Here is a 27,232-nt window from a genome sequence, read left to right as displayed (position 1 = left end):
GCGCGAGAACATTCTAGGGCAGGGCAGGGAGGGGCAGAACCGTCATTTCCGCCGCGCCCGCCGTCGCCCTCTTAAAACCCTAAACCCCACCAACCGTGGAGGCGTTGCGAAGAGTGTAGAAGCTTTGCTTGTTTCCCAAGAAGAAGAAGAGGAAGAGGAGATCAGCGGCGATGGCGGCGATCAAGCGTCTGCTCCCGTCCTTCAACCGGGTGCTGGTGGAGAAGATTGTGCTGCCCAAGAAGAGCGCCGGCGGCATCCTCCTCCCGGAGACCTCCAAGCAGGTATACCCGCCGCCATTTCCCCCCTTTTAGTGCTGCTCATGTTGCTAGTAGGCATGATTGTGTGGCGGAGGGCTTAGATCGTGGTCTGATGCGAGGTGTAGCGCCTATTGGCATCTGCCGAACTGGATATTAGGGCGTGCCTGTTCCTTGTGGGGGAGCAGCTGCAAATCGGATGTGTTTACCGATTGAGAGAATAATTAGTTCAGATTGCAGTGTGGCTAGCAGACTAGGTCTGTTTCAGTTTGCCTTTTTGTAGATTGTTAGCTGGAATTTGTTTAGCTTAAGCAATTACAATTTTGTTTACTGGTTAGGTTGAGCTGTTTGGATTGCCTAGTTCAAATTGTTCGTTTGGTAGGATGATTGGTTCAGATTGCAGTGTGGCTAGGTGTGTCTATTCAGAATTTCAGATTTGGCTTTGTGTAGTCTGTAGATTGTGTACTAGCTGGAATTGTTTAGCTTAAGCAGTTAGAATTTCGTTAGGGAAGTTTCAATCTGATCTGCTTCCACAAAAAGTGAATTCTTACAAATAGTTGTATCTTTTTGGCATTTGGCATGCTACTAGATTCCGTCTTTAGTCCTGTTAGTTCAGCTCAATGATCCCACATAGGTTTCATCATTATACTGAAGTTTTTTCTCTTCTTGTTGCTTTGACATCAAAATTAGTTAATTACCTGAGAATATTGTTGTGAATCCAGCTGAACTCTGGCAAGGTTGTGGCTGTTGGCCCTGGAGAACGTGATAGGGATGGAAAGCTGATCCCGGTTGCCCTCAAGGAAGGTGACCATGTTCTGCTGCCAGAGTATGGTGGACTTGAAGTCAAGCTTGCTCCAGAGAAAGAGTACGCCACAATTTTGGTTTCTTTAGTGTAAATGTTGTACTGTACTGTTTTTCTTTTGGTGCTTGCATCGTACATTTTCTAGGAGCCAGTGTTTTTGTAAATGCTCATTATTTCATTGTTCTATCAACCTAGGGTATTGAATGGTATTAGAACACCAAATGTGACACTTGTGATTTCTAATATCCATAACTTTACGCCCTAATGTGCATATACTTTCAAATACTGCTGGAGTAACTTTGGATAAGACATAGGTAGTACTTGGATACCAGATGGTTATTTGAGTAGACTTGTGATTTATATTCAAGTCTTCCACATGATCTGTGTTATTAGGTCAGACCGTTTTACTTGGATACAGATGGTTACTTGAGTAGCTTAACATCATTACTTTCGTCATTTTATACCTTTGCTATTTCAAGGACAACAGGTGTTCCACTGTTCCTACTAATACCCTGGTCTTAACATGCTCTTTGTTATTACTTACTCCTTCCCATATTAGGATGCATATTAGTCTTGGTCAAAGTCGAACTTTGTAAACTTCAAACAAATGTACAGAAAATTTTATCAACATCTACAACATTAACTCAATATTTTTAGAACCATCATGAAATATATTTTCATATTTTTTTGGTATTATAAAAATTTATTTATTTGTATATAGAGTTAAATAAACTTTATGAAGTTTGACTTTGACCAAAACTAATATGCATCCTAAATTGGGAAGGAGAGGGAGTAGATGAATAGATGGTCACATTCTGTCCTACATTTTTATTTTTGTGACAAAAAATCAACATGTTCTGTTTTTGTTTGTCAAAGATTTTGATAAGCCTAATATACGTCTTATATATTCCCTATCTATCTGTATTTGCTAATGGGAGAACTCAAATCGTCTTTGTGGAATTTCAGGTACCTCCTCTTCAGAGAGAACGACATCCTGGGTACCCTCTCGGACTGATTTGGATAGTCACGAAGTCGTCAATTGCTCTACTGCAGGAGTAGTTGTTTTAGAGTTTTGATGCTATCAGATAAACCTTGAAAAGAAAACTCATTTTATGGCGTGATAGATTTTTGCCTAGAGCATCATGGATTTGATGTTGTTGCCTACTTTATGTTGTGATGCAATTGAGTGAACTTGCGAAAGCTGAGGCGATGCTGTTAATTTTTTTTTTTATGGTTGCTATCCTTTGGCCACCAGCAGCTGCTGATTGATCGTGCAGTCTGCAATTGTTTCTGTTCTGTTCAATTTTGCACCCCTATGATGGTACTACTAGGACGTGGTGGCGCGCACGCCGCGCCTGTGCTGAAAAAACGACTAATTTGCCTCGCGTCTAAATCTAAACCTTGTCAGCCCACTAAACTTCCCCCACCTAACCAGATCCCCAGCACCCACCTTGCACCTCCCGGCCGGTAGCGGCAACACTCCCCTCCCCGGCCCTGCGCGCATCTAGCCAGGATCCCGCACATGGAGGTGCTTCGCCGCCCACCTCGACCGCCCGTCAGCGCCTCCGACGGAAGTTAATAGAGCAGATCTAGGGCGCGGAGGGAGTCCTCCACCACGACTACAGGGCATGTCTCCTATCTCATGTCCGCCCAAAGGGCCTGTCTCCTATCTCATGTCCGCCCAAATCGACTTTTCACAGCCCCATCCGTGCTCCCACACAAGCGAGCTCGCCCCTGCTCCTTCCTCGTCTAGCACGCGGCGCCGCTGTAACCGCGAGGCCGCTGTAACGCGAGCTCTCCAACTCGCCGACGCTCGTACTCCACCTTCCCCGCCGCCCAACGGCCACCCACCGCGCGGGCCTACCACACCGCTTCCGTCGCCCTTGGCCCGGCCTCTGTTTCCGGATTCCCTGCTGGCCCCTCCCAACCCAGATCAACGCGCTGCCGTCGTTGGTGCGTAGCCATGGTTTCTCTTGTCGACCGGCGCCGATATGGCTCTAGTTCTGAACCGGTGTGACCAGCGACCTGTGGAGGGCTGGAGCCGCCCTGGTGGGAGCTTCTGACTGACGGCGCCAGGGGGCATTGTCGATGGTGTCGTGCAGCCTATGCGCGCTGGCGAGGATAATTGCCAGATGAATTCCCGGAGCATGCAGCGTCAAAGGCGTCCAATAGGTGTGTCCCTTTTTCCCCCTAGCACCCGTCCCACAATTTGGGCATTTGGCCTAGGTAGAAAAATTAGTGCTTAATCTGCAGTAGCATTAATTTGGGTGTAATTGCACGACTTAATTTGAAATCGTAGGGCCTTTTGGCAAGAAATTGGAACCTAGGATTTAGCGTGCTGGCAACCTTCAAATTGGTAAGAAATTAGAACCTAGGCTGCAGGTGTGCTTGCTACCTTGAAATCAAATTATGGTCTAATCACATTTGTATGTCCTTTGTCCTCTACAATGAAACGTTACATTTGCATGCTGATGACTCTATGGGTGCAACTATACTTTCTATTATTGACAGTAGCTAATTGGAATTAGCATTTTCCTATTCTTGAGCATAGTGGCAAATGTAAATTGATTTTGAACGTAAACCTGTATTTGTAGCCATAGACTGTTATTTACATGATTAAGCAAAGCTTGCTACCAATTCCTATGACTTTTGTTAGCTAAGAAAACGTTTACATTACAGGGAGAAAACCAAATATTACATTAGTTATGAAACTTGCATATGCAATCTTGTCCAAGCAATACATAGTTTAAGCTGTGTAACATAATAATAGCCTACTCTATTATTCAAGAAAAACTGATGGTTTATTTTGCTTGTACACAACATTAGCTGATTGCCTTCGGTTCTTAACCTTGATGTACTTCTTCGAGGATATAGGTGGAAGTTTCAACAGGTTGGCCGGACAATGGAAGAACAATTGCAGGAATCAAGGTGACATTAGAATACAACAGTTGCAGGTCACCTATGAACAGAGAAGTGGATAAGAAAACGAAAGGTGGTCTCTTTTTCATGTGAATTCTTCTGTCTTTTGGTTTGCTTTACGAAGGGGCTCCTATTCTTGCAAATTGAGCGCGTATCTTCATGATGTTTGTACGGCTCCCACCACCTTTAGCTTATTACCAATAGGGAAACCAAATTATCATTCATTGTTGTTGCCACTGTGAAGTAAATCACTTGCTGCTATGTTGTGGCATGATTCCATGCATGAATTGAAGTTCAATTTTCTTCCTGTATTTTTGTTTATTGTTCCTTCTGTAGAAATCACACAAACTGTAAAAACTGCATGCCATAAGAATTAGACTTTGCCTTTCTACACACACGCCCTCTTTGTCTCTCGGTCTTGTCTGTCTCTACAAATTGCCGGCGTTTCTCTTTCTATCCAAGAGGTAGTCTAGGAATATGTATGAACGTGTATCTTGTTTTGACTACATAATTTCTGATGCTGATCAGGCGTAATAATTCCATAATTCATGTTAATATCTCTGTTTAATTTGTAGAAGAAATAATGTGTAACGTTACTGTTGGGGGTAAAGAAAATATGTGAAGGTGTAGGGACAGCAAAATTATTACTTTACTTCATGCAAGCTGTATATGTATGTTTTGCTGCCTATTTTATTTCCACAATTCTTCATAGAGATTGTTAACTCAGTGCAATGCTATTCAATCGTAACATTTGTTTAAAATGACTTTTACTTTGATTATTATTTTGAAAATTCATTTTTATGGTAGCCATTTAAATAATTTACCTAACACTTGTGTTTGTCTTTTAGACAGACTACCTTGTCTGAGATTGCACGTGTAAAGATATAAAGAAGGCAGCAAGCCTAGAGGATTGAAGAACAACCAGGAAGAGAAATAGTGTTACTAAAAGAAGCACTTCTAGGCTCCGAGAGCGCCGGTCAGAACAGGAAGTTTAGAAGTCACTTGCATGGAAGAGAATAACCGGCAAAAAGGTGGGTAACATGAGCAAAGGTGAAGAAGAAAAGGCCTCGGTGGTAGAGAAAACTTGGAATAACCGGTTACCCAGAAGAATCCCAGGGTTAGTTGGTGACCGAGGGGCTGCGTGAGGCTTTGTAGCGTCCACAGAAAGAAGAGATGCTGGCACACCTCCGGAGCTCCTTCTCAGCTCCAATTTATGGCCGCCGCTATTGAGACCTAAAGGTGAATTTATCTCTTCTGCCTCTACCTTGTTCATTCATGCTTGGTCTAGAATGGGGATGGTTCTGATGTACTTATGGATGTTAGCCAGGGGTTATGTATGTCATATGTTCCCATTTTTTTCGCGGGGATGTGTAATGTGTTCCCAATTTATATGTCCTAGGTTGCCTTTAATTGGTTATGATAACCTGCTTCTTCTATGACTTTATCTTGGTTTCCATGTTAGGGTTGTGCTTGGTTCTAGGAGTTTGTTTTTGATGATCTCAACACTTGCTAGAAATAGATATGGGCTACTTATGCACAACTGGCTGTCATAACAATCAAGTAGTCATGTAAAGCTAGGCTTATATTTTGAGTACAAAAATAACCACAAGGGTATGTCATATTAAGCAAAACATAAAATAGACAATTAATTAATATTATTAGCCTTGATGTATTTTCTTAAATTGATATTTATTTTAACTGTTCTTTAGACTCCTTCAAACAAAAATGGAAGTTAGCTAACCCAAATAGTATTGTGGGCAGGTGTATCCATTTGTGAGCATGGTGCACAATTATGGAAGAGAGAGGCACACGTGGGTGGTCCCAGGAGAAAAAGGTGGAAAGAGGGTGTTACATGGAGGAAAATGTACAACCGGTTGTAAACCAAAGTACCTTGTGGACCCTCAACTGGTTGAAGCAGGGGCAACCGGCTCTATCCGGTGCCAACCAACAGCAAGTGGAGAACAAAAGTTAGTCAAATCAGGCTTTTCAGGGTTGTCAAACCGAGTTTCTCAGCGTCCTGGTGAGGCTTTTCAGGGTCTAGAAAAGCCCACCTTGGACCCAGGTGCATTTGTGGCTAGGAATTAGCCACGTTGCCTAGAATAGGTGCTACTGTAGATAATTCTGCTATCTACAGTGCTTGAAGCGCTCTTGGAGCGTGAAACTGACCACCCTTTATATAGGGTATTATTTGCAGACCTTTCTCCAAACACTTGTAGCGCTTAGATCGTGTCTTGATCGACCGATCAGTATATGTATTGTTTTAGTTCTGCCAGTTTCCCAGGATCGTACTGTGCCGACCTTACTCAAAATACTTGGGTAGTGTTCGGATCGTGTCTTCCCCTCTGTTTTTTGTTTATGGTCTGTATCTGGAGTCGTGGTCATCCCCCGTAAACTTGTACAAATCGTATCCAGTACACTGCATACTATGACATAGTTCATCAACACGCGGCGGTGGAGCATCACTGGTGATGCCAACGCTTCGCACCTCGAACCGGATGTCTTGGAATAAACTGCTGTCCAGCTTGTCGTCGTTCAAGTCGTTGATGCAGCTGCGCCACTGCTCCTCGCGTGCAGCAACATCACGACCTCTTCCTCTTCGAGAGAGATGAAGTCGCTCTCCTCGTCCTCTTTGCTGTTCACAGTGGGCGCGGGAGATCGAAAGTGCGCTGGGCGAGTGCTTGCCTCCCGTGCGCTTTCTTGTGTCCTAACTGAGCGAGTGACCGTAACCTTTCAGTAGTTTTTATAAGGATTTTTCGTGCACCAACCAAAAAATAGAAATCGTACCGTCGCCGCTCTATATACCCATACACATTCCTTCGCCCCAGACTCCCGCTGCTTCCGTCCAGCAATTGCAAGTAGATCTGGCAAGCCAATGGCCGGATCCTGCAGCCTTTCAGATTTTCAGGGAGGAACCTCCCTGGTACCAATAGATCAACATGAAACTAAAATGTACAAGCCCCTAATCAACACCACTCCTACCTCGGTATATGATGGAAACTACTAAGGAAAAAAAACAAGCATCCAGGCAGAGAAATCCTTAAAAGAAAGATCAAGACGAATGCCCCAACATTTTGCAGATACAATTGAATACTATGGTTACTGTGGTTTCACAAAGTTTAGAAAACAGTTGCTTTTATACTTTGCATATCTTTTGAAAAGCAGAGGAAAAAAGATCAAATTGTGATTGCAGGAAAGATTGCATTTGATTTTCCATTGTATGTGTCTTTGAGACAAGACAGTACATCAGAGAAATGCAGCTAATCAACAGCAGATTTCTCTATCACCTTCGCACTAGGTATCACCACCAGTTTACAATGATAAAACCAGGTCGATTGGCACTTGTGGAATGCTCAGCAATATGCGCGACAGTTCATCATCAGTTCTTGTAGACATTCAGGAATCTTTGAGCCGCATCCAGATTCAGTTCTTTGTAAACCTGAACAAGTAGACAATCCTGTAAGATCTCCAGGAAAAAAAGAATATAGATTACAAGTAGGTTTCTGGGTCAGTACAAGTTTGTTGTGGGCTTCTTCAAATGTCTTGCAGAACAATGCTGCCTTTGTTGCTCCAACCTGAGACAGTGAGTAATAACACTGAAATCAGAAATTATGCAACAGAGTAACCGAGATGATCAATTATAACCCCTTATTTGGATATTCATTTCATCTGGTGCCTCAAAACAATAATTGTATTTATATTAAATAGTGCTGCATTAAAGCTATTGCAGACTTCGAAAGGTAATCTAAACTTCCAACCAAGGACAAGCACTTTAACCAATCACAATCATTTTACCAGATTATCTTCTATGGATTCCCAAGTCAGATAATAACATATTACTCTATTTGCATCAATGCAAGAAAATATCTCATTCATTTCCAACTAACTATTAATGTATACAAATGACACAAAAATACCACATAATGCTTTTAAAAAATTTCAGCTTTTTACTGAGTCACTAGCTGCCTGATACAATAAAAGCAAAATAAATAATACCTTTTTTGCAGCAGCCATCTTCAATTTTCTTAGGAAGACATCTGTCAAACATGCAACAGAGTTCATCATTAATATCTTTGTCTGTTATGGGCTTACGGCCTGTTAGCAGACAACTGAGTCTATTCTATGCCATTCCTTCTTGGGTGCAGCATAAAGGAAACACATCCTCTGCTAGCCTGCTGTTAGTACAACAATAGCAACATAACATTTCCCTCTATCAACCGTTCATGGGATGTATCTAATGACCTACAGGGATAGAGTGATTTTTTTTTTGTTGAACCACCGCGCTAGAAAATAGAGAAGCATTTATTTCTCTTCACGGAAAAAATAAGTATCTCAATACCATCTCACCTCCTCAATGTCTTGTTTGACTCTAGGACCGCACTAAAAACTGGCTGCCAACCGTTCATTCACTTTCATATCAGATACATCTAACAATTATGCATACTTTCCTATCTGACTTAGTGGGGAATCCATCTACTGTTCTCTGGTGTCCTGGCTTCCCTAAATCTCAGTTAATCTCTGAAGCTAAAATAATCAAATGTGCAAGAGTCTGTTTGAGCAGTTTTAATTTGTGTTGTACGAAAATAAAGGACTGTATTAGTAACAGTGTGTCTGGTAGTTTGGGAAAATGCAGGTTTGTGCCTCAACTGATACATGTAACTATTGTAGAGTATATGCATACTTTTCTATTTGCCTTAGTGGGAAATCCACCTACTGATTCCTCTGGTGTCCTGGCTTCCCTAAATCTCAGTTAATTAATCTCTAAAGCTAAAATAATCAAATGTGCAAGAGTATGTTTGAGCAGTTTGAATTTGTCTTGTATCTATACCAATATAAAAAGGTACAGAGGGGGCAGATCCAACAAATCGCAGCTGTAAGATCAATATCTAGCGGTTCAAATCCCGCCCACGATTAGCGCTAAAACACCTCCGAACTGACAACTCCACAGCCTAACCAAACTACGTGCTCCAGTTATTAAAAAAAATCCGTTTCCTTATTCAGTTTTCCCCAAACCGCCTAGCCCCACGAACCCCAGTGCCGTCGACGTCCCTGCCGCCGCTGACCGTCCTAGCGTCGCGCCGCGCGGCCGCACGTCACTAGCTCGGACGCCGCCGCGCTGCCCCACGTTGCCGCCCTGCCGAAACGCCACAGCCCTGCCCTGTACTGTCGACGAAGCCGTCCTCCTCCACGACGCCGTGATCCAGGAGGCCGCCGCCGCCGCCCTGCACCTGCGTCGTCCTGCTCGGCGCTCGCCCGGCCTAATACGATAAGACTTGGGTACGCATACGAGACTGGCATTCACGGCCAGTTGACAACCGCCGCCGGCATGCTCTAAGTGGCTTCCCTGCATGCACGATTGTCCTTGTTCGGAGGATTCTGGCCCTGTTCCCTGGTATGGCTTCTCCCAATGTCCAAACACACTTTCTATTTGCTTCCTTGCATAAGTAACAAAAGGAAATGTAAAGAAGTAAAGAAGTACCCTATTCTTTTGGTGGTGCGTGTCCGGTGTTTGTACGAATGCCTAAAATGAAAATTATAGGTCTAGCAGGTCAGTTTTCATGGATTCATTTGTACATGATTGTAGTGAAATGCAGTCAGGCATAGTATTCAGGCATAGTATTCAGATATGACACAAACAATATATAGCACCATTTTATATATAGCACAATTTATGTAGGAATGAGAAGACATTTTGTGATATCTCAACTAACACGACATTTTGTGATATCTCAAGTAACACAAACAATATATAGCACAATATATATTATTATATATATAGCACCATTTATGTAGAAATGGAAGACAGGGATTCCTCAAAGGCTCTCCGGGGTTTAATTGTCAGTTTTTGTGCAGGAAATTAAATGATTGAACACAATTGTGTTATATGCACATTTGAATTAACTTGGTAATTCGGTGATTGTAGTAAAAATCAAGAGAACCTCTCAAGCTTTAGCATTATTGTGCAGGAGATTTAATAATTGAACACAAGGATGTTTTTGGCATAAAGTAGATGTGATGCTCTTTCTATAGAATCTCGGCGCCTCGGCCCATGCAGCTTCCAGATTTTATAGAAGCATGTTCTTTAGTCTATTAGAGTCGACTGCAACGAAGTTGTTCAGAGTTATTGCATTCTGGTTAGAACCAAGGTATGTAATTAAATTGATGGATCAACATTTCAATATTTGATTCTATTTCTGCTATTCCATTTTCAAAACAAAATAAATAAATATTTGTGTATAATTTTTTGACAACAAATTGGTAATGATTCACCGGTTTAGTTTAAATTAAAATAAGTTCATGTGAAGTTTGTAGAACTGCGTTTAGTAGCATCACACAATGATATGTAACGTGCATGTGCACGTGCTTGATTACTAGTGAACATAAAGGACTGTGTTTGTAACATTGTTTGTCTGGTAGTTTATGCAGATTTGTGCACGATGCGTTAACTGATTATACTTTTGATTTTATCAAAAATGGAATTCAATTCTTCAAACCTGTAAGCTTGAATGTAACATTAAATTCTTCGAGGACATAATTCAAACAAGTAATTAAGACGATTTGGGTTGAAGAGAAGTTGATAGGACCAAGTTGTTGCTCGGTTAGCTGGTTCCTGCAGACGGCAGTCAGAGACCAGGTTTGAATCCTGCATACCCAACACCAGGTGGCCTATGGAGTGAAAATGTGGTCCAAAGTTCCAAACCACACGCTTAAAATAAAACAAGAGAAATTGATATAAGGTTGAAAGTAACTGATCCTTACAAGGAACAGAATTTCATGAAGGTAGACTCAGAGTGAGGAAGGATTGCGACGAAAAACGACAAGCCAACAATAACAGGGGCACAGGCTAAATGCCAAGGACCAAATAGAGATAAGGGATATGTGTTCGTTGTCCGAAGCGTAGAAGGCAGAGCTCGCGGAAGCGGTCCCATGGGGGCATGCCGCCCTCGTCCTGCTCGAGGGAGTAATACCATGTCTGGGCGGCGCCGCGGAGGTGGTACGAGGCGAGCCAAGTCCGGTCCGAGGCGAGGGTGCGCTGCCCTCGGAAGAACTGCTCGCATTGGTTGAGCCAGTTGAGGGGGTCCTCGACGCCGTCGTACGTGGCGAAGTCGAGCTTGGCGTAGCGTGGGGGGTTGGGCCGGCGGCGCCCGGCCGGGGGTACTCCGCGCGGCCAGCGGAAGGCTCCGCAAAGCGCGAGTATGCCGGCACCGGAAAGGAGGGCCTCGGAGGGTCCCCGGCGATCGTGTAGACAGGAGGAGGCGCCGATGTGCATGAGTAGACGGGCGGGGGCTCCGTCGCGGTCACCCACGCCGGGAGCCGCGAGGGCGACGGCGGAAACTGCACTCGCTGGATGGGGACACCCCGGGGCAGCGAGGCGAGCCCGGCGCTGGGGGCCGGCTGCCACGACGACCACAGCGGTGGGGGCGGCGAGGCCGGGGGCGGAGTGGGCACGCCCTGGACGGGCGGAAACGCCGGCGCGGCCGAGTAGGCGCTGAGGGCCGGCGGCAGCGGCGGCGTGGTCATCCCCTGAGTGCCGATCAGGTACAGGCGGATGCCTTGGACCGCGCTGGCGAGGTCGCGGATGGCCGTCGAGAGCTCCTGCTGCGAGAGGAGGGGAGCGGCGTCGGCGGCCTCCGCCATGGACGTCGCGTCGCCCGTGGAGGGCGGCGGCGAGCGCGGCGGCAAGTGCGCGGCGGCGGTGGAGGCCGGCGGCGTCTCGGAGGTGGAGGCGATGGTGGCGGCGGGTTGGCCCGAAGACATGATCGTAACCGAGGAAGCTGATACCAAATTGGTAGGATCTGTGATCCTACCAGGCCGGTTGCGTAGATTGTAGGGGTGGAACTGTGCTGGACGAGGGAGAGGAAGGCGGCGCCGGCGGCTGGCTGCCGTCGCGAGGTTGGAGGAAGGCGGCGCAAGGGAAGAAGCGGCGGCTAGGGCAGGGAAGACCGACTCCTCAAGGAGTCGGCAATAACGATCTATAAGATCTGTTTATTGCTTGCCCTTTCACGTAGCTATTACAGGGATATAAATAGGCTAATAACCTAAAGATAAATGGGCTAAGCCCCTAATTTAAGCCCACTAATGGGCTTCTTCCTGCTATAAGATAAACCGGTCATAACAGTTCTACAGGTTAGGAACGCATGCTAGAGATATAAGGCTAAATAGGGAATATGGATGTGGGCCACGAATGGCTCACATGAACAGGGGTGCTTCAAGGATGTTATAATGATAATGGTCGCTATATCAACAATAATGGCATGGCGACAGAATATTGCTGATATACCTTCTGCAGCAGATGGCTCCTTGTTTGTTCCTTTTGTCTCCTGCAAGCAATGGCTACGTCAGCGATAGTTCTGAGTATAATCAGTCAGCACACAGCTGATTACATTGAAAATACCTGAGCTTGTGCTTGCTGTGCATTGCCTTTGCTTGATGATTCCAATTCAGGCTTCTACATTTTGCAAGAAAAGTTTGCATCAGGTTGCGTCCACAAGGTCTTCATCAAAGAAGAAGACAAGTACTTGCCATTATTTCCTTCGGTTACTTTTGCGATGAAGCATTGACCATGAATGTATAGGATTGCATATCAAAATACTAAGTACTGCAATCATTATTGCCGCTTGACCCACTTCCCTATTTATATACTTTCTATTTATATACGTGAGCAGACCCCAATTAACCGTGTCTCAGCCACAGCCCTAAAATTCACCTAACATCAACAGCATTACTATTTAGGAGAGCCGCGCAACCTTATCAATATTGTACAACTAATAGCAGCCGACTTAGGATGCTAAAATTGGCGTATTTGGGTAAATGGCACTGGAGGCACAATCACATGGGTCACATGCTTTCAGGGGCTAGAACTAGGAATTATTGATCAAACCAGGAAAAATTTAAAAGCGTCAACGCATAGACAATCGACCAGTCAAAGAGTTGTGCCAGGACACTAAGGCCCACTTCTTTTGGGCTTCTAGAAGGGCTTCTCCCAGAAGCTACCCTATCTCAGAAACTAATTTAGAAGTCCTAGAAGCCGAAAAGAAGTCCCCCTAATACACTTTTACTGCAATCCCAAATGCTCTCATCGCTAACGATGACCTTATTCATACTCTATTTTAGTTTAAGTTCTTCAACGGGACATGGATGGATATCTTCTTCATTTATTTTCTTTACTTAGAGCAATATCAATCTGAAATACTCATGGATCTGCTGCCGCCTTGCTGAAGTAAGATTTGACATCTTGTGAGCTCCATGGGTTGCTACAAGACAACAACGATCGCATCCAAGATCAGAAACTTTGCCCCATCTAACGGGTCGCCAGAACCAACGCCAAGATTATCCAAATCCAGGCGATATTCCAACCTACGCAAAAGTCGAATCCACGGCCATCGGCACCAAGCTGCCCACTAAAATCGCGATTTCTCTAGTTATCGATTTCAGAACTGGTAAGGGCCGCTACGTACAGCGCCGCGAGCACGCCAATTTCCCCTCCATGCCCTAGGAAACAGGAGAGGGTAAGAGGGAGGTGGAGTAGATGGATTACGCAGTAGTCGCGGGATCGGACGACGGGGAAGAGATCGAGCATGCTCCGGAACTCCTGCTCGTCCATGGCGACGAGCACGCCGCCGCCGCCCCTCGCCGGAGTTGGGCCCCACCTACGCCTTAGCCGACTAGGTAGGTTCCGTGCCGCTCCGACGCCGGTGCGATTTGGTCTCGAACTTGAAGGAGACGACGAGTCCAACCGAGACGACCACGCTACACTTGTGCTCTTAAATATGGGCCTAAAATGGTTTGGGCTTTCATATTCGGGCCGATCGCTGAACCCAAATTTAGGCCCACTATAGCTTAGTATATCTATACATCTGGCACATGGGAGCATATACTCGCTTTGTCAAAGAATACGAAAGAATATGGGAGCACACGGGAGCCTGAGCTGGATTCCGCCGCCGGAGGGGATGGTCAAGGTCAATGTAGATGCTGCCTTATCAAAAAATTCTTCAAGAGCATCGATCGCAGCGACAGTGGCGAGAGGCCCATTTGGCAAGTTCATGGGCACCTCATCGGTTGTGATCGAAGGTATGAATGATCCTGAAACCATGGAGGCGATGTCGTGTAGGGAGGGGATGGCATTAGCAGCCGACTGCTATAGCGCATCAAAGTTGCGTCGGAGTGTATTAATGCCATTCGAAGCATTGAAAGAGAAGGAAGGGGGTTGTATGGCCACATAGTCTAAGAACTCAAAAGCAAGGACGACGGATTTCCAGGTGGTGCGGTTTGTCCACGAGGGGAGATTGTCGAACGTCGACACACACTGCCTAGCTAGATCTTCGATATATCTGGATGTCGGAAGGCATGTGTGGTTTCAAACTCCACGTGGGAGGGTTTGTAATATACAAAAGGCTATATGAATAAATGGGTGTGAGTTTTTCAAAAAATAAATGCTGCCTTTATTTGGAAATGCACCTGACACATTTTGAAATGTTAAAAAATGAAACAAAAATTGTCACTTACATCTTCACGTGTGAAAGTGCATGGATCCCCGCGTGTGGTTTTGGTAATTAATGACAATCTCTATGGCCTAATGTTTGCATTAAGTTTCATTTGTAAGAGTTGTCCATAGGCAATGCTTGAACCATATGTTGATTTCAAGGTTGCAATAAGAAGAAATTGATGAAGAATATCAAGTGACAAGTATGTCTCGAAGAAGAACATTAAGTGATCTCGCATGTGCATTGTCGTTGCCTAATCGACGGTACCTCGGAGGAGGGATCCTCACGAGGGGGAGAAGAAGTAGGGGCCATAGGGCGGAGTGCACACGGGACGGTGGTACGCGAGTTACCCAGCTTCGGAACACCTGCACGATGACAGGGCCTACCGCCGCTTGTCCGGAATTATCTGGGCGCTTTCGCGTTGTTACAATGAGTTGTGGTTGTGCCTCTAGGGCTCCCGGGATCCGGCTTATAAAGGCGCACGGATCTAGGGTTTACATGGAGAGTCCTAGCCGGAATACAAGTTGCCTAACTACGGTACAATGTCTTGCCGTGTACGTCAAGGATCCGCCTTCCTCCAGGTACGTGCTGGATCCGGATACTTCATGGGCCGTCACGGATCCGGCCTCCTTCGTAGGTCGGTAGAGATCCGGCTTCCCGTTCCTGGGCTGGACTTCATCCTTCAGATCTACAAGAATCGGGCCGCCCGATGGGCCACATGCCTCACCACCATCTATGGGCCACCCGGGCTTGCCGGATCTAGGCCATGCCGTTGATATACCCATAAAGTATACCCACAACAAGTAGCCCCCGAAGTTCTCCGAGATTCATCATTCCTCCGACCTCATTCAGCTCGGATCCGAAGAGAATCTTGAAGAGCTTCAAAAACTTCTACTTGATTCCGGGTTCATTCACTCGGAACTCCTTCGTCTTCAGATTAGGTATCACAACGGAGATTCCGCTTTTCCCGCGCACAACTTCCTTTTTTCCCGCGCTAAATTTTCGCAGATGCAAATCTTTAGCCGGAAATTTCGGGGGTGCATGGTCAAATTACCTCCACGTCGTTTTACCGCACTTGACCTAAGACACGTGTCATCCATCCAACGGTGCGACCGTTCCATTTCAACCGTCGGATCCGAATCCCGAATCTCCGCACGTGGCCTATAAATACCCCGTGGCTCGGTAAATTTCCATTCTTTCACCTCTCCTCACCACTTCGTCTTCCTCCTCGCGCCGCGCCGCCCAACGGATCTCGATCCCGGCGAACTTCGCCACGGTGAGCTCCGCGCGCCGCAAGTCCAAGCTCCCCTTCGCGCCAAGATTCTTGCGGTTGAACGGGAATTTCTCCCCGCCGCCGATTCGTGGTCTTCGCGGGGCAGTTTTCCTCAAGTTTGGCGACCTCGTCTTCACCGGAGCTCCGTCGAGCCACCGCGCCATTAGCGGTAAGTGCGCCGGCCTTTTAGAAGATAGACTTAGTGTAGAAGATAGATTAAGTGATCCGGGTACTCAAACTATTTGTATGGGCGCAGCCGGAAGCATGCCACTTGATTCATCGCACTCGTACCGGTAGCTCTCCGAGTAGCCCGGATCCCAATCCAGAGAGAACCAATATGTCCGGATCCCATAGCATTCCTACCACCATATGTTTCCGACATCAAAGCTAGCTCAACCATTTTCCGCATCTTCCAAAGACCGCGCCAAGTCGGATCCCTTCCCTCAAAGAGCTTCAAGAAGAACTCGAGGGACAAGCTAGGATGGCAACCAAAGTACAGGAAACGGAAAACAAGAAGGCATCCAAGGCCCGGATCCGTGAAGGAGAGCGGGGTCGGTGGTGGCTCGCGCAACTACCGATGTGGAGCTTAGAGAGCTCCGAACGAGGGCATGATCTCCACTCACCGGAGCTTCACTCGTGACTCCGACGTCCCCAAGCCTCGAAGCCGGAGAAATCGTTATGACCAAGGCTTGGGTGGAACGCGGACTTTCACTTCCCTCGTTCGGAATTCTTTCTCTCCGTTCTCAACACATACGGGCTCCAGCTCCCACAACATCCGCCCAAACTCATATCTCCTCCCGTCCAACTTCGTAACTCTCTCGCGAAGGGCACCTTGGGATCCGACCGGATATCGGACTATGGCAGTTCTTCTTCCGGTGAAGAAAGAAACCAAGGACAAAGCAATGGTGAACTGCGGGAGCATGACGTTTATGCTCCGGCATAGCCGTATGTATCCTCCCCACGACTCGCACGAATCCGTCCGGTACTGGAACGCCGGATGGTTCTATGAGAAGAACGCTTCAGTTCCGGACGTCCATGAAGGCCTCCTTCGCTCGCCCAAACCCCAATCCTGGAGAAGGCAGCGCGGAGAATCTCCTGGCTAGTCCACGACGGACTGACCGGATCCCAGCTCACACTTAGCTGGTTCTCTCGGAGGATCCAGCCCCTGCGCCACAACGCACGCTTGATGTGCACTTATACCGGGGCGGACGATCTCCTCCGGGTTACCCGCCATGATCTTCCGGCCGACTCCCTGAAGAGAAGGTTCAAGACTTCGGTGAAGATTTCCAGGGGCCAACAGGTCCCGGAACTGATCAAGGACATTTATACAAACGACCAGTGTCCTCCGGTAAGCTTTGTTCTTTTCGTTGCTTCAAACTTCACAAGTTTTTTGGATATTAACTTTAACTTTTATGCATGTTCCTCCCAGCTCAACACTTTGGCGGAGGAAAACTTCCGCACAATCATTCGTGTTCCCGTCAGTGGCGATGCGGTGGAGGAGGTTCCGGATGACGATGAGGAGGAAGAGGAATAGGCAACCCGCAAGGCGGCCCCTCGTCCTTCGAAGCGTCCCCGCGCCAAAGCTTCCGGCTCAGAGGCCGGAGCTAGCGGCGAGGCCTCCGCCAAGAAGTCAAGAACCGTAAAGCCACCTCCGCTAGACTCGAGGAAAGCGGAACGTGCACGCCTGAAAATGCTGGAAACAGCTGGCAAACGCACGCGCCCCGTCATCCCCGGCGCCTCGTAAGTTTCCGAATATGGTGCACCTTTATGTTGGCGAAATTATTTCTTATTCCACCCCTTTCACTTGTTTACGTAAATCCGAGTACCACCGCTACGCGAACCGCCAGCCAAGAGCCCATTACTAAGTACATGAAGAAATCTCCGGCAGTCGGTCCCGCTACTCCAGCCTCCGCCAAGTGCCTCTCACCCTACTCCTCAGCCATCTCCCCTCAAAGCTGATCCGTCTCCCCTCCTCGCCGCAAACACTCCACCGGAAATAATTCCGGTTAGCAGCGAGAAGGTAGGTGGAGAAGATCCAGCGGCCAAAGGCCCCGCCCAAGAAGATGCGGAAGAACAAGGCCAAGGAGAGGCTGAAGTCACTTCTTCCGAGAAGGCCGGAGACGGCGCCGGCGACATCGTCGTTTTTCCGAAGAACTTTGGAGATCCGGCCGACATCACTTCCACCCCCAAGGCGTATGCTACCAAGTTTTTCAACAAGCTGTCCGAGGCGGAGAAATGGGAGCTTGAACAAGACCTGCTCAACGCCATGCTGAACAACGCCTGGGGGAAACCTGACGCCGCGACATCGGAGATCCAAGATTTTAAGAAGGATGTCGGCCAATTCTTCGACAAGCTCATCTGCAAGCAAAAGGTACTCCCCAGTAGCCCCCAAGCATGTATGCGGAAACTCAAATAATAGTTAGCGCTTAGATGCTTAGAGAAAAATTACTTCCGGGAAAGTTTTTAAATTGGACCAGTAGCCCCCAAGCATTATGGCGGAAAGATTCCGGCAATGATGCTTTGAAAGAAACCACTGCTACGAGCGGAATTTTGCTCCCCGCACTCGTTTATGTTTTACAGGAACAAGCAGGCGCCGCATTACGAGCTTCACAAGAACATTGCCCTGCAGCGCCGCGTTACTCTGAGTCAGGCGGAAAATATCCGGACTCTGAAAGATGAGAATGCGGAACTGTCGAAACAACTAGCGGATGCCCAAGGTTGGTTTCCGTCTCATTCTTCATTAGTCATATTCCGACTTTGAACTTGTTTTTAACTTACTTTATTATAGGCGCATCCTCTTCCCTTGCTACAGCCTCATCCGAACTTGAGAACCTGCGCTCCTCGTACCAAGATCTGGAAACGAAACTAAAGGAGGCGGAACTAAAGAGGGAACAGGCCGAGAAGCAGCTGGCGGAGAAAAACTCCGAGCACATCAGGGAAAAGGGCGAGCTGATATTGAAGAAAATGTTGACAGCGAGACCATCAAAAGGCAGCAAAAAGAGCTCAATGGACTCCGGAAGTATATGGAGACCGCGGAACAACGACCGGGATTTGCTCAATGAGAACATCTTGGGTACTTATACCGAAACCTTGTCCAGATATTTGCTCCGACTTTTTACTTTATGCTCAAATTGCATGCTTATATCCTGACTGTTTTATGCAGAGCCGCTTGGGTATCCGGAACAGCGCCGGAATTTGTTCCCGCGGGATGACCTTCTTCAACTTGCAGGCGATGACTGCAAAGATATGCTATAACCTATCCATCAAGAGGAGTCGCACTTGCGACGTTCGCAAGCTTGTTGGAAAGATGGACGTTCTGCCGGAGCTGGTGAAGGATCTTCAAGCATCATCTGCCCGAGGCGCAGCTGCGATGGCCTTGACCATGTGCTTGGCACACAACCCGGAGCTTGATCTTGACCAGGTGACCGCCGCAGTTCCTCGGACACGGATGTCAATGCGCTTTTAGACGCAAGAACGGCTACGACACCCGCATCGCGCGCAGGATCCGGCATGACGAATTCTACGACAAGTTCGTGCTTCCCGCGGACGAGGCCCTCGGAAGCGGAACTTCAAGCGAAGCTCGACGCGGAAGCACGTCCTGCGGAATCCGGCTCCCGGCTTACTCCGGACCAGCTCCAAGGATGCTCCCCAAGAGGAACCCAAGACCAGCGCTGCAGCTGCAGAAGAAGAAAGTGATGAAGACGTGTCGTCTCCGGCCGAAGATGCCGAGAAAAAAGATCCAGAAAGCAAGACTTCTCCGGCCAAGGGGGAGTGACAACTTTTTATTCCTGCGGGAAAAACAATGCATCATTTTGGCCTCAAAGTGGGTTTGTAGTAAGACTTTTAAATTCTTAAGTAGCTAGGAAACGAAACGACTATGCATGGGGCGGAAACACTTATCCTGCTATCCGCTACAGTTATTCGCATGTTTCGTTTTATGTCGGAAAGCAAGTGCTGACTTTGTTGTTTTCCGGCTTGCCCGCTTGACCTTCCACGAGCCGGAAGACCTTAGCCGGAAACGCTCGCCAGCGGCGACGAAGCCCAATGGCAATCCGTCGATAACCGCGGAAACAAGCCCCCAAAGCATAGGTGCCGGAAATCGCTACTAGGAATCCACGAGTTCGCAACGGACAGCAACTTAATCAGAAAACTTAAGCTTACGTCCTAAAGGACGATTTTTGAAAATCACAACTTTTATACACGCCTAGGCGGAAAATATCCAGCTCTGCGGTTTGAGTCGGAAAACATACACGATCTAAAAATGAACAAGTAAAGGAGGTAAAAGACTCAAAGAGTGAACCATAAGCTTTATTTCATTGATCATGTATAACTATTACAGAGTTTGTAACTCGGAAAAAATATGCTAAGTGTAGAAAGGACGTAGCTGTGCGATATTCCAAGGGCGATCCGTTTCATCGTAGATGTCATCCGGATCCTCACGCTTGCGTTTCCGGTGCCAGCTAGCAGTGTCTATCCCTCAGCTCGCGGAAATCGACAAGGTAGTACGATCCGTTGTGAAGTACTTTGCTAACGACGAAGGGTCCTTCCCATGGAGATTGCAGCTTATGGTCTTTCACCTGTCGAAGGCGGAGGACCAGGTCTCCTACCATGAAGGAGCGTTTCCGACCTCGACGACTGTGATAGCGTCGGAGCTTCGCCGGTAGATGGCGGAGCGCCGATCAGCCTAGGTTCCGAGCTTCCTCGATCAGGTCCACAGATAGTTGTCTGGCCTCATCAGCTGTTTCTTCATTATAGGCGGAAACTCGCGGTGAATCGTGGATGATGTCGGAGGGAATCACGGCTTCGGATCCGTATACCAGGAAGAATGGGGTAAACCCTGTTGACCTGTTAGGGGTAGTTCGCAAACTCCACAAGACAGCGTCCGGCTCGTCGGCCCAAGCTCCAGCCTGCTCGTCGCAGCCGGTTCTTCAAGGCGTGGCTTGATTCCCGATAATATTAGACCGTTAGCCCTTTCAACTTGACCATTGGATTGTGGGTGAGCCACGGATGCAAGGTCCAATCGAATCCCCATTGTCTCACAATAATCCTTCAATTCTCCCCGAGCGAAGTTTGTGCCATTATCCGTTATGATGCCGTGTGGGATGCCGAATCTCATCACGAGGTCTGCAGACAAATTTTAGTGCCGTAGCACCATCGGCTTTTCTCACTGGCTTTGCCTCGATCCACTTGCTGAATTTGTCAACAGCGACCAAGAGGTATTCAAAACCGCCAGGAGATGATCTTTTTAACTTACCAACCATATCGAGCCCCCAGACCGCAAATGGCCAGGTGATAGGTATGGTCTTCTGCTCTTGGGCTGGAGCGTTTGGTTGAGTAGCGTAGTACTGACAACCTCGGCAAGTCTTGACTATCTTGTCAGCATCTTCTTTAGCTGTGAGCCAATAAAAGCCTAGCCGAAAAGCTTTTGCAACGAGTGACCTGGGAGCGGCATGATGCCCGCAGTCCCCTGCGTGGATCTCTCTGAGGATTTCAATGCCATCTTGATTGGAGACGCATTTGAGAAACACCCCCGTTGCGCTTCGTTTGTAGAGCTGTCCATCAACAATTGTGTAGGATCGTGCTCGTCTGATGATCTGGCGCGCGAGGACCTCGTCCTCCGGCAACTTCTGATCGATGAGGTAATCCAGGAAAGGCTGTGTCCAAGCCGGAATGGTAGCCAATACCTCTCTGGCCGGAGACACTGCCACCTCTGGGTTTTCCGGGTTAGCGCCCTTCACAGAGGGTATCCGGAGATGCTCCGAGAAGATTCCAGGCGGAATTGGCTTTCTGCCGGATCCGAGCTTGGATAGCATGTCTGTCGCTGTGTTATTGTCTCTCCTGACGTACTTGACTTCGTATCCGAGGAAGCACTTGGCGATCTCATCAACTTCGTCTCTGTAGGCTGCCATGACGGAATTTCTGGCGTTCCAGGTTCCGGCTACTTGTTGTGCCACCAAGTCGGAATCTCCACAAGCATATGATGTGTTTGATCCCAATTTCCTTAGCGATGCGCTGCACCGTGTAGTAGAGCCTCATATTCCGCCATGTTATTTGTAGCTTCGAAGTGGATCTCGCGAACATACCGCAGCTCTTCTCCGGTAGGGGACTTCGTGGTGACTCCGGCTCCCGAGCCTTGATGCTGCTTGGATCCGTCGAAGTGCATGACCCATGTTTCGGTTCCGGCTCCGGACTTGCATCCGGAGCTTCGTCCAATTTGCAACGAAATCTGCCAAGACTTGGGATTTTACCGCAGTCCTTGGCTTGTAAGCGATGTCGAAGGCGGATAATTCAATGCCCCATTTAGCCGTCCGTCCCGTTGCGTCGCCGTTGTTGAGAATTGTTGACAGCGGAGCCTTGCTCACAACTCGTTACTCGGGTGCTCTTGGAAGTAGTGTCTCAGCTTCCGGCTGCCTAGGAAAACTCCATAAGCTAGCTTCGAAAGTGAGGGTATCTTTGCTTTGACTCCGTCAACACCTCGCTTATGTAGTAGACAGGTCTTTGGACGTCATATTCATGACCTTCTTCCTTTCGCTCCACCACGATGACGAGGCTGATGACTTTGTTGGTAGCTGCCAGATAAAGGAGCATTGGCTCGACTCGCTGGGCTGCCAAGATAGGTGGGGAGGTAAGTATTTCCTTCAACCCTCGAAGAGCTGCGTCGACCGCGTCGTCCCGCACAAATTTGTCTCGTTTTCTTCAACAACTTGTACAGAGGTAGCGCCTTCTCGCCAAGACGGCTAACAAACCTATCGATTGCTGCGACACAACCAGTTAGTCGTTGCACATCTTTGAGACAAGTTGGCCGTTTGATACACAGGATTGCCTTGATCTTTTCCGGGTTAACCTCAATGCCTCTGTGAGAGACTATGAAGCCAAGGAGTTTTCCAGCTGGCACGCCAAAGACGCACTTCAGCGGATTCAACATCATCTTGTACCGACGGAGATTCTCAAAGGTTTCGTGAGGTCGCCGATCAAGTCGGATCCTTTCCGGGTCATGACCGCGATGTCGTCGACGTAGGCGTGCACGTTCCGGCCAATTTGGTCCTTCGAGCACCGCCGCATCGTACGTTGGTAGGTGGCACCTGCGTTTTTCAAACCAAAAGGCATAGTAATATAGCGAGTAAGTACCAAACGGGGTAATGAATGAAGTCGCCTTTTGGTCGGATTCCTTCATCCGGATCTGATGGTACCCGGAATACGCATCAAGAAAACACAGAAGTTCCGCCCCCGCTGTCGAATCAATGACTTGGTCAATGCGCGGCAAGGGGAACGGAGTCCTTCGGGCAATGCTTGTTCAAGCCAGAGTAATCGATGCACATTCTTAATATTTCAGTGTTCTTTTTGGGTACAAGGACGGGATTCGCGACCCAATCGGTGTGGATAACTTCTATTACAAAACCTGCTTCTAGTAACTTTGCTAGTTCCATTCCTATGGCGCGGCGCTTCTTATCTCCAAAGCGTCGCATAGCTTGCTTCACCGGTTTAGCCCCCGGATTTATGTTGAGGTAGTGCTCGGCGAGTTCCCTAGGTACTCCGGACATGTCAGAAGGTTGCCATGCGAAGATATCCATGTTAGCGCAGAGGAACTCGACGAGCGCGCTTTCCTATTTGGGGTCCATGTTGGCTCCGACTGAGACCTGCTTGGAATCGTCGCCTTCCTTGAAGTTGACTTTCTTGGTCTCTGTAAGGGTACATTGCCCCTATGTGTGGTTTTGGTAATTAATGACAACCCCTATGGACTAATGTTTTCATTGAGTTTATATGAAGGAATATTCCATAGGTACTACTTGTACTCCATGTGTTGGATTCAAGTATGGATGCCATGAAGATAAAGATATATCTTGTGTATTGGCATCATGATCATCGGTTTGAAGATAAATATGTGATATGATCAACAAGAAGAAATGAAGATGGAGTTCTTATGTGGAACTCAATATTAGCCATGCTCTATCTTAAGTGAGTATGAGAAGATACAAGGTTGAGTCGTGCAAGTTCAAGATGAGCATCTCAAGTGGATCACATGCTTGAAGCTTGCCGTCCATTTGGTAATAATGGACATGTGAAGATGTGCATCAATGGAGCTTTCCCATCATAGTGTATGGGGGAGTATTTGTGAGTCTTCACGAAGCAACATTGATCAAGTGAGGCATTCCGGCTTGTGTAGAGCTTGAAGAGTTATCATCAAGATCAAGCGGGATGCGCAAGGCAAAGGTATGGCCTTGCTAGGTTTTTCTTTTACCGGTCTCAAGGTGGATGTTGGGAGACCGGATTATAGGATAGATAGCCGCACTATCAAGAGGGGCTTTCGGTTGGGTAACTTGATCACATCGTCTTAGGGATCTCAATCCTTTGCATACTTTGCACATTCTTATTGCTTCTTGGTATTTCTCGGTGTGAGGTTCTTGAGCTTGTTGCTAGCTTTACAACAAGCCCAAGTTCATCGAAAACGGAGTTCACATGCATCTTCTATTGCGTTTTCGAGGTTGGGTGATTTTACCGGTTATTCATGATATAAGGTTCTACCTTTTATATTCATGATAAAATCCCCTCCTACAGATTCTTGGGTTTTCACTTTCTATAAGATAGCATTTGTTGTTATCTTCCAAACAAAATTGGTTTCATGTTAATCGGAGTTCGGGAGCAATAGTTATTAAAGAAAAGGTAAAAGAAAAAAGAAAAAGAAAAGAAAAAAGGGGGGGAGGCGGCCGGTTGCCGACCGGCCTGCCGGACCGCATGCCGGCCCACCCGGTCGACCGGCCGGCCACCGGCCCATGCGCCGGCCAGCCCAGCCATCCCTCCGGTCCGACCGGACCGTAACCGGGCCGCTGTCCCATCCGGCCCAGCTACCGGCCTCCAACCGGCCCGCCCGGCTCCCGCCCCGGCCAGGCCGGGCTCCCGCCCGGCTGGGCCTTTGGCGCCCCGGCGGCCCACCTCCCCGGCGCTGTCTTGCTATCCGCCGCCCGTGCGCGCGCCCAGCTCCACCCGGTTGCTGGGCCGGTCCGACCGGACCCTCAGCTGGGCTCCTCAGCTCCCAGGCCGGTCGGCCGGCCTGGCAGCCGGCTGGGCTGTCTGTTTTGCCCGTTTTTCTTCCCCTTTTCACTTGTTTTTTCTCCCAACGGTTCTATTTCCCCCTTAGCTATAAATAGGCTTCTTCCACCTTGAGCCAAACAAGTTCTTCCCATTCTCTCTCCTCCATTGCTACCATTTGAAGAACTTGCTCTTCCCCTTGAATCCTCCAACCATTCTTGCTCATATTATAGGATTTGAGAGAGGGGATCTAGATCTACACTTCCACCAAACCGTTTCTTCTCTAAGTGAGGGAATCTCTTGGGATCTAGATCTTGGAGTCTTTGGTTGACTTTCCCCCTTGTTCTTCCTCTCCAATCTCATCCTAGCATTCGTTGCTTTGGTGGGATTTGAGTGTGAAGGACTTGAACACCTCCGGTGTTCTTGCTTTGCATCATTGCATAGTGTTGAGCTCTCCACCACGATTTGTTCGAGTGAGAGACCGTGAGCTTGTTACTCTTGGAGGGTGACCTCCTAGTTGGCTTGGTGATTGGTGCTCCGGTGATCTCTTCAAGAAGATTGTGAAGAGGCCCGGGCTTCTCCTTCGTGGAGCTTGTGAAGTGGTTGTGGAGCTTGCCATCTCCGGAGCGGAGGAAAAGCTAACCATAAGGAAAGGGCCATTATCCTTCGTGGGTGTGGTTCGGAGAATAGGGTGAGCCTTCGTGGCGCGGGGAATCCTTCGTGGGACCTCCACTCCTCCAAACGTGACGTACCTTGTTGCAAAGCAAGGGAACACGGGAATACATCCTCGTCTCCGCGTGCCTCGGTTATTTCTATACCCGAGCTCTCTTTCCTTGTGATAGCCATCGTGCTTGAAGTACATATATCTTGCTATCACTTGTGCTACATATATCTTGTGCCTATCTTGCTTAGCTCTAGTTGCTATTGTTACATTTAGTTGAGCTTAGCATATTTAGGGTTTGTGCTTGTAAACTAAACGATAGTTTTATTCCGCATTCTTACAAGAAAAATCCGCAAGAATTTGTAATTGCCTATTCACCCCCCCTCTAGGCGACATCTCGATCTTTCAGTCTCTATCGCGGCCCTGAAGGAGTTTTTGTGTTCGGAGATCTGCTTCTTGGTGGTTTGCATTTCATTCGGATCCACCGCGGCTCTGTAGCCTTTCAGCTCTTCTCCGGATATGACAGACTCTGCGAAGGCGGCTTCGCCCAACTCGCACTCGTGAGCCTTTTTGTAGTCTCCGGTTATGGTGATCATACCATTGGGACCCGGAATCTTGAGCTTGTTGTAGATATAGCACGCTCTTGCGTGGAACTTGTGGTAGGTGGGCCTGCCGAAGATGACGTGGTAGGAGCTCTTGAAGGGCACAACTTCAAACGTGATCTTTTCTTCGCGGAAATTATGAACATCGCCAAAAGCCACGGGAAGTGTGATGCTGCCGAGGAATTCGCCTTCTTACCCGGAACCACGCCGTGAAACTCAGTGTTGCTGTGTTTGAGCTGTTCCTTGGTGAGGTTCATCCGTTCCAGAGTCTCCAGGTACATGATGTTCAAGCTGGCTCCGCCGTCCATGAGGCACTTGGAGAAGTCATACCCGTCTATGCGGGGGCTTACAACCAAGGCGTAGTATTCTTTTGGCACAATGGCGGGATGATCTTCCCTGTCAAATGTGCACGGAACTTCCGACCACCTGACATACTGCGGCACAGCCGGAACCGTGGCGTTCAGGATCCGGGTAGCTGATTTTGTAGCGCGGACTGTGGGGGTTCCGAGGAAGGTGTGGTAAGCCCCCACGCTCTTTTTCTCGAAGGGGTTGGATTTACTCGCGGATCCGGCTTTGGGATCCGGCGAGTTATCATCCTCGTCCATCGCCTCGGAACTGTCCTCCTCCTTGTCCTTGTTCTTGCCCTTGCCTCCTTTGCCGCGTGGGCGGTGCTTCGGGCTCGCTTGTATCCTGCCTCCGGGTCGTTCTTTAGGTCGTTGACCCACTTGCGGTTGCGGTTGGTGTGAGTGGACTTCCCCGTAGCCGGATCCAAGTGGGCCGGGCAGGGCATGTCTCGCGTACTCCTCGTAGGTTTGCGGGGCGCGGGATCCGCCAGCGGTGACCTCAGTGCCATGCTGCTGACCCCTGCCGGCTCCGCCTCCGCGGCCGCGTCCTCTTCCGCCTCCTGAACCTCCGCGTTGGAACGCCATGGCGACCATGTCGGATCCGCCACTCTTCTGGTCATCAGGGTTTTTGCGTTTATGGCCGCTGTTGTTACCGTTATCACGGTTCTTCTTTTGTTGGTGCGGGGGATTGCTTGTAGCTGCGATATCACCGCTCGCGTCGTCATCGGCGGCAGTGTGATCACCGGCAATGGAGATCATCTCGTCCAAAGTCGGTTTGTTGGCGTTAGCCAAACATGTAAGCTTATGCCTCCAGCAATCCTCCTCTCTGCAGTCCACCAATGAAGGCGTACATGGCAGTGGTGTGGTCG

General features: G+C 48.2%; 2 protein-coding genes across 2 annotated transcripts; one reads left to right on the top strand and one right to left on the bottom strand.

Moving 5' to 3' along the window:
- The first annotated feature begins 128 nt into the window (after positions 1–128).
- LOC124679408 (10 kDa chaperonin, mitochondrial-like) lies at positions 129–2,261 on the top strand. Its single transcript, XM_047215169.1, has 3 exons — positions 129–281; positions 977–1,119; positions 2,023–2,261. Exons 1-3 carry the CDS (start codon positions 171–173, stop codon positions 2,069–2,071), a joined length of 303 nt encoding a protein of 100 aa, XP_047071125.1. The 5' UTR covers positions 129–170; the 3' UTR covers positions 2,072–2,261.
- Positions 2,262–7,156: 4,895 nt separating this feature from the next.
- Positions 7,157–13,638, bottom strand: LOC124676215. The gene is made up of 6 exons (XM_047212289.1): positions 13,511–13,638; positions 12,368–12,421; positions 12,254–12,293; positions 7,969–8,009; positions 7,488–7,547; positions 7,157–7,411 (listed from the first exon to the last, which is right to left on the bottom strand). The coding sequence occupies exons 1-6, from the start codon at positions 13,574–13,576 to the stop codon at positions 7,352–7,354; spliced, it is 321 nt and encodes a 106-aa protein (XP_047068245.1). The 5' UTR covers positions 13,577–13,638; the 3' UTR covers positions 7,157–7,351.
- Between the last annotated feature and the right edge of the window lie 13,594 nt (positions 13,639–27,232).

The sequence above is a fragment of the Lolium rigidum genome, chromosome 7 (genome assembly GCF_022539505.1).
Source record: "Lolium rigidum isolate FL_2022 chromosome 7, APGP_CSIRO_Lrig_0.1, whole genome shotgun sequence".
Lineage (NCBI taxonomy): Eukaryota > Viridiplantae > Streptophyta > Magnoliopsida > Poales > Poaceae > Lolium > Lolium rigidum.
Note: the sequence above shows the minus strand (reverse complement) of the source record. Positions and strands in the feature narration are given on the sequence as shown.

Excerpts from the sequence above, each read along its gene's own strand:
- LOC124679408 (XM_047215169.1), top strand. The coding sequence starts at position 171 with ATGGCGGCGATCAAGCGTCTGCTCCCGTCCTTCAACCGGGTGCTGGTG. Across the intron at positions 282-976 it reads TCCCGGAGACCTCCAAGCAG|CTGAACTCTGGCAAGGTTGT; the intron begins GTATACCCGCCG and ends TTGTGAATCCAG. Across the intron at positions 1,120-2,022 it reads AAGCTTGCTCCAGAGAAAGA|GTACCTCCTCTTCAGAGAGA; the intron begins GTACGCCACAAT and ends GTGGAATTTCAG.
- LOC124676215 (XM_047212289.1), bottom strand. The coding sequence starts at position 13,576 with ATGGACGAGCAGGAGTTCCGGAGCATGCTCGATCTCTTCCCCGTCGTC. Across the intron at positions 12,422-13,510 it reads TCCGATCCCGCGACTACTGC|AAGCCTGAATTGGAATCATC; the intron begins GTAATCCATCTA and ends TGCAAAATGTAG. Across the intron at positions 7,548-7,968 it reads AGATGGCTGCTGCAAAAAAG|GTTGGAGCAACAAAGGCAGC; the intron begins GTATTATTTATT and ends TCACTGTCTCAG.